The sequence below is a fragment of the Nomascus leucogenys genome, chromosome 19 (assembly GCF_006542625.1).
Source record: "Nomascus leucogenys isolate Asia chromosome 19, Asia_NLE_v1, whole genome shotgun sequence".
NCBI classification, from domain to species: Eukaryota; Metazoa; Chordata; class Mammalia; order Primates; family Hylobatidae; genus Nomascus; species Nomascus leucogenys.
In genome coordinates, this window is record NC_044399.1 from 27,506,839 (window position 1) to 27,518,877 (window position 12,039).

The 12,039-nt window shown below is 43.6% G+C and overlaps 1 protein-coding gene across 4 annotated transcripts in view; it reads right to left on the reverse strand.

Annotated features, from left to right (window-relative positions):
* MAP3K3 (mitogen-activated protein kinase kinase kinase 3) overlaps nucleotides 1–12,039 on the reverse strand; it is a 73,180-nt gene that overhangs the window by 44,405 nt on the left and 16,736 nt on the right. For all 4 annotated transcript variants that reach the window (XM_030799305.1, XM_030799309.1, XM_030799308.1 and 1 more), the window contains one exon: nucleotides 4,540–4,580. In XM_030799305.1, coding sequence (XP_030655165.1) covers nucleotides 4,540–4,580 — 41 coding nt within the window. The remainder of the gene's footprint in view (nucleotides 1–4,539; nucleotides 4,581–12,039) is intronic.

The window sequence follows — 12,039 nt, forward strand, 5'->3', positions numbered from 1 at the left end:
ATGATGGCTCATGCCTGTAATCCCAGCACTTTGGGAGGCTGAGGTGGGTGGATCACCTGAGGTCAGGAGTTCAAGACTAGCCTGGCCAACATGGCAAAACCCCATCTCTACTAAAAATTTAAAAATTACCTGGGTGTGGTGGCACATGCCCTGTAATCCCAGCTACTTGGGAGGCTGAAGCAGAAGAATCACTTGAACCCAGGAGGCAGCAGTTGCAGTGAGCTGAGATCACACCACTGCACTCCAGCCTGGGCAACAGCGTGAGAGACTCTGTCTCAAAAAAATAAATAAATAAATAAACTCTGTCTCAAAAAAAAAAAAAAATGATTGCAAAATAAGCCATCAACACAGTTAAACAAATATCAAACTTTGAGAAAATACTTGTAAAAAATCAATAAAAGACAAACAATCTAATAGAAAAGGCAAAAGATTAGACAATTCACAGAAGAATTGTAAGTGGCTAATAAAACACATGAAAAGATGCTCAATGTGACTGGAGAAATGCCTATTAAAACAACCTTCATCTCTTAGTACACCTAAATAGGATAAAATCAGACTAGTGCGTGTTGGAGCAGGCAATATTCAGCCATGGGCCTGCACAGTTCTTGTCCTCTTCCATGCTGAGAGGAAGAAGTGTGTGGTTCTTTCTCATCTTCCCTGCTCCCCCAGAGTGGGAAGTGGTGTAACCAGAGGAAGAAGCAATAAGCCTCAAGAGAGAGGGATCTAAACCATTGGGTTTTAATAAAATCTGACCAGATAATTTCTTTAATGTTCTTCTGTGACAGGTTGGCTTAAATCGGTGAGAACCATAAAAGCCTTCATCATCTAGAACTGTATCTGCACTATTCAATATGGCAGCCATTAGCCACATATGACTATTTAAATTTAAATTGATTAAACTGAAAATTGGTTCCTGAACAGGTACAGTGGCTCATGCCTATAATCCCAGAACTCTGGAAGGCCAAGGCAGTCGGATAGCTTGAGTCCAGGAGTTTGAAACCAGCCTGGGCAACATGGCAAAACCCTGTCTCTACAAAAATTACCTGGCTGTGGCAGTGTGCCTGTTGTCCCAGGCACCTGGGAGGTTGAGGCAGGAGAACTGCTTGAGCCCAGGAGGTGGAGGCTCCACAATCACGCCACTGTACTCCAGCCTGGGCAAGAGACCCTGTCTATTTTTTTTTTTTTTTTTGAGATGAAGTCTTGCTCTGTCGCCCAGGCTGGAGTGGCGCAATCTCGGCTCACTGCAAGCTCCACCTCCCGGGTTCACGCCATTCTCCTGCCTCAGCCTCCCGAGTAGCTGGGACTACATGCGTGCACCACCACACCCAGCTAATTTTTGTATTTTTAGTAGAGACAGGGTTTCACCATGTTGGCCAGGCTGGTCTCGAACTCCTGACCTCAGGTAATCTTCCTGCCTCAGCCTCCCAAAGTGCTGGGATTATAGGCATGAGCCTCTGTACCTGGCCCAGAGACCCTGTCTTAAAAGAAAAAGGTTTCTCTGTCTCACCAACCACATTTCAAATGCTCACTAGCCACATGTACAGCAGCCATATGTATACTGGACAGCACAGATATAGAACATTTCCATTATAACAGAAAGTTTCACTGGGCAACATTGATAGACTATTAATATAAACCATAATCTATCCTTCACACAAAGCCTAACATCTCAAGAAGATAATTCTTTCATGTTTTTTCCTTTGTCCTTTCCACCTTTCATTTTTGGAAATTATACTGCTAACCAAATTAGTTTCATCTCCACTAGGAAATCCATTCAGACTGTAATTCTTTTGTGTGTGTGTGTGTGATGGAGTCTCACTCTGTCCCCCAGGCTACAGTGCAGTGGCTCGAACTCGGCTCACTGCAATCTCCACCTCCCAGGTTCAAGCGATTCTCCTGCCTTAGCCTCCCGAGTAGCTGGGACTACAGGTGCCGGCCACCACGCCCGGCTAATTTTTGTATTTTTAGTAGAGACGGGGTTTCACCATATTGGTCAGGCTGGTCTCGAACTCCTGACCTTGTTATCTGCCCACCTCACCCTCCCAAAGTGCTGGGATTACAGGCGTAAGCCACCACGCCCGGCCCAGACTGTAATTATATTTTTTCTTCCAAATCAACTGTCCCAAGCAATGATACTGTTAGGTGCTATCTAGATGGATTCTCTAGACAGAGGTGTTTTTTGAAGCCTTTTGAGAGGATAGCTTTCTATTAATGCCTAATAGCAAATCATACCCCTCCTTCTTCAAGGCCTCAGCAACAGTTCAAAAGGGTCCAGCCTTTCTGGATAAAATACCAGAAGTCCACTCAGATGTCCCTAGCACACTAATGAAAAAGGATCATGATCAGAGATAAATTCTTCTGCATTTGGCCTGGCAATGAGCCATTCAAAACCCACAAAAGCAGCTTGAAAGTCTGGTCAAGATCAGAGGCCAGGACTTCCAGATTGGGTAAGATCTAAGCTGCTGCCATCCTATTGAATAACAGGCATTTTTAGGCCAGTGCTTCAAAGAGAGGTCTAACACCTGTGCAACCACCCCCATCAGTGTATCATTAACATTTCCAAAGGGAAGGAGATCTTAATCTACAATCCTTCTCCCCAGCCCTCCTGAGGTCAAGAGGGAGGACAGTCAGGGGTCTGGTCCCCATACTCTCAAAGTAATGGGAAAGTCAGCCCACCAGAATGAATACCTGTCATGGATAAGTGGGAAAAGTCATGACTTCTTTCCTGTGAATTCTAATTCTATAAGGGCCTACATTTAGATAAATACTACCCATATTCCAGGTAAAAAGTTAAAAATGCCCACAATGACATTCTCTACAAAATCCTGACATGAAATACATGAAACTAGAGCTGTGTGGCACAGAGTACTAACTCTGCTGGCTTCCCTGCACCAACTTTATAAAGTCCTCAATTCCACATATAGTACACAAACACTGAAATGCCATGGCTCCTGAAAACAGCTCCATAAAAAGAGAACGCACCATTTTCAAAACCTTGATAGCAACGTTCTGCTGCTCAGGGCTTCAGAAGGCCATTCCTGCCTGACCACCTTAAATATTTGTGGTTTCAATCTGGCAGCTTCTCTGAAACCAAACACATACACTTTCTCAGTGTAAGCCTGCTCACTGTAACTGCATACCACTTTGGGAACAGGGAATTCAGGAGAGCCTAACTGCATAATTGGGCTCCAACACAATTGTGCTTTTGATTGAAAACTGTTGCTCTGAGTTTGGCCATCCCTTTAAAACTCAGGTTGGAAAGTGTGAAAAGTAGCAACAATGAAGTGACAATTTAACTTCTCTGCTAATGGCAGGCCACAGGAAGAGCAGCTGGGGACAGAGCTCAGACCTTCCTCCCTCCAGGCCTGGAACTCACATGGGAGCAGAAGGACCCTGGCTCTGCAGACCACACTTTCCACAATGTTTCCACCGGGCTGCCTCTGACAACCTTGTAGGCTTGTGAATGTGTATTTTAAAGGGAGAATAGTAGCCACAGGTCTCCTCTGGAGCCAGCTGCAAAGCAGGCTGAAAGGTACCAACTGCAGAGAACTACCAGAATCAAGAATGTTTAGAGGTACTAAGGTCCTGTGGTGAGATTCTTAAAGTAGGAAGACCTCATACTAATGGGTATGCTCTTCACCTGTACAAATGCTCAAAGCAAAGGAAAGCTGGGGGTGGCGGGGGGAGTATATCAATGGGAAAGAAAGGCAAAGAGTGGAAAAAACACCAAAAGGCACATTTATGTGTACATGTGCCACACATGCACAAACATGCAAGGTCTCAAATATCCCATGACCAGAGTTCTTTGTGCTTTCTGAATGTTTTCCTTAAATAACTTCAGAAATTAAGTACAGCCACATTTTTTCTACTGAGAACTTCTACCTTGGCTTCCCACAAAAAATAACAATAATGAAAATACTGACAATGGAGAAAAGGACAGAAGAGTTTTGTAACATTACTTTAACTTCCCTAATGAGGTAAGATTGAGAACACAGACCGAAAAACTCCCTCTTTCTATGTCCTCAAAGGAGCTAAAATCTTTTACAACTGATGGACTTGGTGCAGCTTCCCATGACCTAGAGACATCATGAAGAAACTTCTAACTCACCAACCTGACCCTTGACGTGGACAAACCCAGGGCTGCTCTACTGGGAATAGTAATGGCACCATATCACAGGAGAATCCTGCCCTCCCTCTAATGCCCACAGGTGACACAGTGTCAGTGTGTCTGAAAGCCATGACTCTGAGTAGGGCCAGAGTCGTCACTTCCTAATAAAATGTCAGACCTCACAGCAGCAGAATAGAGCAGAATAGTAAAACATCAGCAGTTGAAATGGCTTCCAATGCTAAGATAGGAACAAGGTTCAATTAGTAGGCCAAGACAAGGGTGAAACTTTCCTCCCTTTATGCCCAATCCACCCTATTACCCAGCCAGTGGCCCCACAGGGATCAGGACAGGGGAATGACTTCCATGAACTCAATGCTATCTGAGAACTTTGGCATACATGAAAACAACTACTCATCAGAAGGCAGACTTACCGCCTCTCCCCGTTGTGCTCAAACTTGATTCTGACGTCACTCTGCCAAAAAGAATAATAGACAGGTTAGAGAATTCTCTGGAATGTGTCACTACTGCCATTGCCAAGTAAGCCTTGGGCTGTCCGTTAGCAACATTAGGCATACATCCCTGATGGCTCCTGGTCCAGCTTCTCTTCCCAGATGGGCATGGGCATTCCTTTCCAATGAGTTAAAACTTCCAGTTCTAACATCGGGGACAACAAAGCTCTTAGGGTAAGATCCCTAGGTGGCTGCCCAGCTCAGTTGCTATGCTGTGACATGCTGTTTCTAGCTTCATACACACCCTATTTCTACAATTGGCTCTGGAAGTTTCTCCCACTCTATCACCTCCTGACCATGATACCTTTCCTTGTTGGCCGATGTGACTGAAGACAAAAAAGAAATTTTGCTGCTGATGCTTTCTAGCTATATGACCACAGGCAAGTTACTTATCCTCTGTGAGTCTTAGTTTTTCCATCTGTAGAGTAAGCCTAAACATACCTTGCAGAGTTCTTATGACAACTAAATGTAAGTAAAATACCTGACACATAATAGGCATGCAATATTTGGTTTTTGCTGCTGCTGCCATTGGTACCACCATCATTGATTTCCCACGACCCTCCCAAAGCTACCCCACTGGGGGTAAAGTAGGACCTTATACACTGTTCCCAGCCTTTTCCGAAATGACCATCATGAGTAGCCTGTCAACTGCAGGAGAGCAGAGATCAGGTCTATCATGTTTCTCTTTTTTTGAGATGGAGTCTCACTCTGTCACCCAGGTTGGAGTGCAGTAGCACAATATCGGCTCGCCGCAACCTCCGCCTACTGGGTTCAAGCAATTCTCTTGCCTCGGCCTCCCGAGGTCTATCATGTTTCTATATCCCCAGTGTCAGGCAAAGGAAATGGCATATAATATTTGTGCTTAATAATATCTGTTAAGTGGTTGAATGAATTGAAGAACAGAACTAAGTATAAATATGAGAAATAAGAGGAAGTAGAAGTGTTAAAATGACAAAGAACAAATTAAGGAGGAAGAGATATTGCAGAAGAGCAAACAAACAACTTGAGGGAGTTTAAAAAATGACAGGGAAAGGAGAGAGATATTACAGAAGAACAGGTGTAGAGGAAAAGATAGGTAAGATGGGCAGGAAACCAGCAAGTAATAGAGATAAAGGAAAGAATGAAGTCATAGTCGATGAAGAAAAATTATATTGAAGAAGACAAATTAATAGGCTGTGGCTTGGAAGAAAGAGGGCTTAAGAGTATTTGAAGACGAGGAACACACAGCAAACAGAGAAGATGACAGAAAAGGGAGTGAGTTTGAAAGGAAGGGTAGATGCCTAAAGGACTCCCTTTTCCCAAGGCATTAGGGGACTAGACTTCTCTTCCAGTTCAATGAATTACAAGAGTGGTTCTAATTTACACTGTAAAAATTATTGAAGACCCCAAAGAGCTTTTGCTTATGTGGATTGTATCTATTGGTATTTACCATATTCAAAATTAAAACTGAGAAAATTTACTTTATTCATTTAAAATTGCAATTAAAGGCCAGGTGCAGTGGCTCACAACTGTAATCCCAGCACTCTGGGAGGCCGAGGAGGGCAGATCACTGGAGGTCAGGAGTTCGAGGCCAGCCAGGCCAACACGGTGAAACCCCATCTCTACTTAAAATACAAAAAATGTGCTGTGAGTAGTGGCACACACCTGTAATCCCAACTACTCGGGAGGCTGAGGCAGGAGAATCGCTTGAACCTAGGAGGCAGAGGTTGCAGTGAGCTGAGACAGTGCCGTTGCACTCCAGTCTGGGTAACAGAGTGAGACCCTGTCTCAAAAAAAATACAGCCCTGATATAGCCTTCTTATCCTTTAAGATAACACATGGACCACTTTATCCATTAATAATAATGATAATAGCTAATGTTTATTGAGCATTTACCACTAACCAAGCATTGTTCCAAGCGTGTTTACATATATTAATTAAACTGATCCTCAAAACAAGTACCATTATTATCCCTATTTTACAGAAAATAACTGAGTTACAACAAGATTAAGTAAGTTCCCCCAAGGTCAGGTCATATCGCTTGTAAAGGAAGAGGTAGGATTTGAACCCTGGAAGCCTGACTCTTAACTACCGCGCTATGCTACAACTTAAGTGTCACATAGGCACTGAGAACAGATTTTCACTATCTTCTTTTTCTCATTCCCCTGAAATTCTAAACAATTACCATGACAAGAGTCCTCTAAAGCAGAGTTGCCATGCTCTGATGTGTGGCCTCCAGCTTCCCACACTATTTCCTCAACTGGATCTGGAGTATCCCAAGTGCTCTATGAAGTTTGTAGTCCTGTCTGCCCCTGCAGGTGGGTGACACATCCTTTTACCTGTTCCTGCCTACAGCCCAGCATACCTTGCTGTAGCTCTATTATTTTAATAAATTTTATTTTTAGAACAGTTTTAGATTTACAGAAAAACTGAGCGTATAGAGCAGAGTTCTGATATATCCTTCTCCCCTTTGTACACAGTTTCCCCTATTATTATTATTATTGTTATTATTGAGACAGGGTCTTACTCCTGCCACCCAAGCTGGAGTGCAGTGGTACTATCACGGCTCACTGCAGCCTTGACTTCCCCGGGCACAGGTGATTGATTCTCCCACCTCAGCCTCCCACGTAGCTGGGACTACAGACAGACACATGTCGCCACACTGGGCTAATCTGTAACTTTTTGGAGAGATGGGGTCTTGCCATGTTGCCCAGGCTAGTCTCAAACTCCCGGGCTCAAGCAATCTGTCCACCTCAGCCTCCCAAAGTGCTGGGATTACAGGCATGAGCCACCACACCCAGCTAGTTTCCCCTATTATTAGTATCTTACATTACTATGGTGTATTTCTTTTTGTTACAATTAATTAATCAATATCAACTAAAGTCCATAGTTTATTCACACATTTCCTCAGGTTTTTGTTTTTTGTCTAATTTTTTTTTTTTTTTCATTTTTAGAAGTTTTGGGCCAGGTGTGGTAGCTCACGCTTCTAATCCCAACACTTTGGGAAGCCGAGGTTTGAGGATTGCTTGAGCCCAGGAATTTGAGATCAGTCTGGGCGACATAGCAAAACGCCATCTCTACAAAAAATACAACAATTAGCTGGTTGTGGTGGCACATGCCTGTAGTCTTAGCTACTTGGGAAGCTGAGGCAAGAGGATTGCTTGAGCCCAGGGGGCTTGAGGTTGCAGTGAGCCATGATCACGCCACTGGACTCCAGCCTGGGTGATAGAGCAAGGATTCTGTCTCAAAAATAAATTGAAAAAAACAAAAACAAAAACAAAAAAAAAAACAAGGTTAAAACACACACACACAACAGCTTTCATTCTTAAACTGGGACAACTTTTTTATTTTATTTTATTTATTTTATTTTATTTTTGGAGACAGAGTCTCGCTCTGTTGCTCAGGCTGGAGTGCAGTGGCGCGATCTCAGCTCACTGCAGCCTCTGTCTCCTGGGTTCAAGTGATTCTCCTGCCTCAGCCTCCCGAGTAGCTGGGATTACAGGCATGCACCACCATGCCTGGATAATTTTTGTATTTTTAGTAGAGACGAGGTTTCACCATGTTGGCCAGGTTGGTCTCGAACTCTTGACCTCAAGCGATCCACCCACCTTGGCTTCCCAAAGTGCTCGGACTACAGGCGTGAGCCACTGCGCCCAGCCCTGGGACAACATTATATTTAGATATACTAATGAAGGAATCTCCTCAGTCCCTTTATGGAACTGAAGGAACTAAATTTATTTCATAACGAGCCATAACCTGAGCACTGCTCTACATGAATTTATTCAGAAAGGGAATTAAACTTTTGTTCCAAACCACAAATCACTGCTACTTAAGACTAACCAAGCCTGTGACTAAAAAGCAGTGTAAACAAAGATGCTTCTTTGATGCCATGACAGCCTTACGAGCTTCCATGAACCACATGATATGCCCAAATCTTCTGAGTTCCTAAATCTGAATTTCACCCGTCAGGTTGACCATAATAAGCCATAGATAAGGGAAGTTCAGATAAAGATAATCTGATTCAATGCCTTCCAGCTAGCCATTCTTCTTGTCCTTTCTGAGGCATTTCACACTGGTGGGTGGCCAACTCTATTTCCAACTTCTGTGACTCTATCCCAGCACAGGGAACCTGCTACCACTCTGACCACTTCTGCTTCTTTGCTGGTTCCTCTTGTTCATGCCCTCTCCCACCCCTCCCCAAACACGTGACCATTCCTCAACCTTGCAACTTCTGACTTCTGGCTTTCTCCTGCTCTGCATACAACTTCTCAGTGGGCCTCCAAATAGACGATTCCTCAATCTCTATATGTAGCCCCAATCACTGAAGCAAGGCTCATCTGCTTGTCACGTATCTGAGGCCAATATGTAGTTGTTAAGAATGTAGCACTGGAGTCCAACTGCCTGCTTCAAATCTTGGCTCTACAACTTCCTAGCTGTGTAACCTCGAACTTAGGTTGGTGCAAAAGTAATTGCAGTTTTTGCCATTTAACCTAATTACACTAGGCTGGGCATGGTGGCCTTGTAATCCCAGCACTTTGGGAGGCCAAGGAGGGCAGATCACGAGGTCAGGAGTTCGAGACCAGCCTGGCCAACATGGTGAAACCCCATCTCTACTAAAAATACAAAAATTAGCAGGGTGTGGTGGCAGCCACCTGTAATCTCAGCTATTCGGGAGGCTGAGGTAGGAGAATTGCTTGAACCCAGGAAGTGGAGATTGCAGCGAGCCAAGATCACGCCACTGCACTCCAGCCTGGGTGATAGAGCAAGACTCCATCTCAGGGGGAAAAAAAAAAAAAAAAGTAATGGCACTGCAGCCTCATACTTAACCTATGACTTAGTTTCCTCATCTGTAAAGTGAGAATGATAGTATCCAATTTATGGAATTATCAAAAGAATTAAATCATATAATTGGGTAAAGTGATTAGAACAGTACCTGATATACAAGTGGTTGGTAAATGGTAATACAGGTCCATTATCCTTTAGCCAAAATTCTTGGGGCCAAAAGTGTTTCAGAATGCATGTTTTGGATTTAGAGGTGTAGTATGGTACATGTTCTATAAATCATGTCATGCCTCCCCAGGGAGTGGAGTGGGGGGTGTCTGAGACAGTACTATGGTAGAGGCAGAATGCTCAAGTATTTCCTTGACCTCTTAAAAGTTAGTTTGGGGGTTTTGTCCCTAGTTCTGACCAAGAGCTAGGAACAGAATCAAGTTCTATACTCTCTTCCCTGGCAGGTACATGTCCTAGGACAGGAGTCTCCCTCAATCCAGGTTGCTAAGTAACTGTGGGTAACACTGTTCTCCCCCTCCTTGTACTGGACATACTGTGTTAAGTCACTGAGATTTGGAGTCTATTTATTAACAGTACATGCTTTTTATCCAAGCTATCCTAATTTTGCAATGAAAAGTATGAATATTCACAATTATAAGTAGAATAAAGAAAGACCATAAATTGCCCTGTGTCTATTCAGGACAGGTCTGGTTGCCAAATAAGTCTGCTACAAATTAAAAAATAATAAATAGAAACTAAAAACTAAAAATACCTCTTTAGTTTGTAGTACTGTTTGGATCTCAAAACTGTGGATAACAGATTATGGACCAGCAAAAATCAACATATACACATACACATACCTCACACACTCTTCAGGTTTTTTCCCACTGTAATCTCAAACTCAATCTAGCCATATGTGTCTATATCAACTACTCTCCTAAACTAGTCTCCCTTCTCAACTATTACTTTCTTTTCAGAGATGGGGTCTCGCTATGTTGCCCAAGCTGGAGTGCAGTAGCTATTCACAGGCACAATCATGGTGCGCTACAGATTTGAGCTCCTGGGCTCAAGTGATCCTCCTGCCTCAGTCTCCCAAGCAGCTGGGACTACAGGCGCATGTCACCATGCCTGGCTCAGTGTCACTATTTCTAACATTGGTATTGCTGTGCTCCCGGCTACACAGGCTCACACCTCTGAGTAATGCTTGATTCTTTCCTTCTTTTTCCCCCTCACAGCCAGGGAGCAAATTTCAATTCTCATCTCAAAGGCCTCCGGTATAAGACTCTGCTTCCCATTCTCCCTGACATCACCTTCAGTGAGACCCTTTCCCCTTGATCCCAGAGTCAATAAGATATAAAGCATTATATCTTTATACATTTATAAATGTATAAAGCTGAAAATAAGATATAAAGCAACACACAAGCATGGCATTATATTTTGTAAGAAGGTTGCTTTACAATCATCTCTTCCACTGATCTCCTACAACTTTCCTGAGTCATGCTTAAAAATAAAATTTTAATTTTTGTTGTATTTTTTTTTTCCTTTCATTCACTTAACTCTCTTTGGCAAAATAAGGACTGCAATTCCAGAAATGTGGGGAGGCATCAAAGGTATGTTGCAAATGCAGGGAGAGAAATCAGTACAGAATCAGAGCGAGGATACATTTCAGCTCCCCATTTCCAACCCACTCTGCATTCCTCTACAGTTCCAACCATCTCAATCACCTTTTTCACTATGTTCCTTCTTTGTTCATAAGGTAATCAGTGATACCCATTATCTATGGAATAAAGTCTAAATTCTCTGCTATCACTCAAAGCCCTCTGGGATTTAGGTTCATTCAGTTTACCTGATCATCTCACACTGTTTGTTCCCCACAGGGACCCCCCTTTAAAGCCAGATCAGTGCTCACCTTGTTTCCTGATACATGCCATGTTTGCTTCTTCCCCTAGGCCTTTAATCATTCTGTTTCCTGACCTGGAGTGCCACCCTTCCTCCGTTCTACCTAACTGTTTATACTTCCTTCACAGCCTAGTTCAAGTGCCTTTCCACCTGAAATGACTCCATAGCTCTTTTGGCCCAAGCTCATCTTTCATTTTCCTGGCCTTCTATAGCACTTACTCTCTGTATCACACCGTGAGGCATAGTAATATCATACTTTCTTTTTTTCATGTAGTCCTCATTTCCCATTAAGACTGCATGACTCCTGGGGTACAGGGAATATGACATACCTTTCTTTTTCCTTCTTTTTCTGAGATGGAGTCTTGCTCTGTTGCCCAGGCTGGAGTGCAGTGATCTCGGCTCACTACAACCTCCGCCTCCAGAGTGCAAGCGATTCTCCCACCTCAGCCTCCCAAGCAGCTGGGATTACAAGCACCTATCATCATGCCCTGCTAATTTTTGTATTTTTGTAGAGACAGGGTTTCACCATGTTGGCCAGGTCAGATGATCCGCCCGCCTCGCCCTCCCAAAGTGCTGGGGTTACAGGCCTGAGCCACCACTCCTGGCCGACATACATTTCTTTTGTGTGTCTGAGAAGCTTGACCATAGGTACATGTTAAACTGAATGGGGGGTGTCAGCTACTGAGAAAAAAGTTCTAGTACAGAAATTCAGGTCTAAGCAGCTTCATGTCCCCTCCCCACCACAGGCAATCCAGTGAGAGCAGTAGTGAGTGC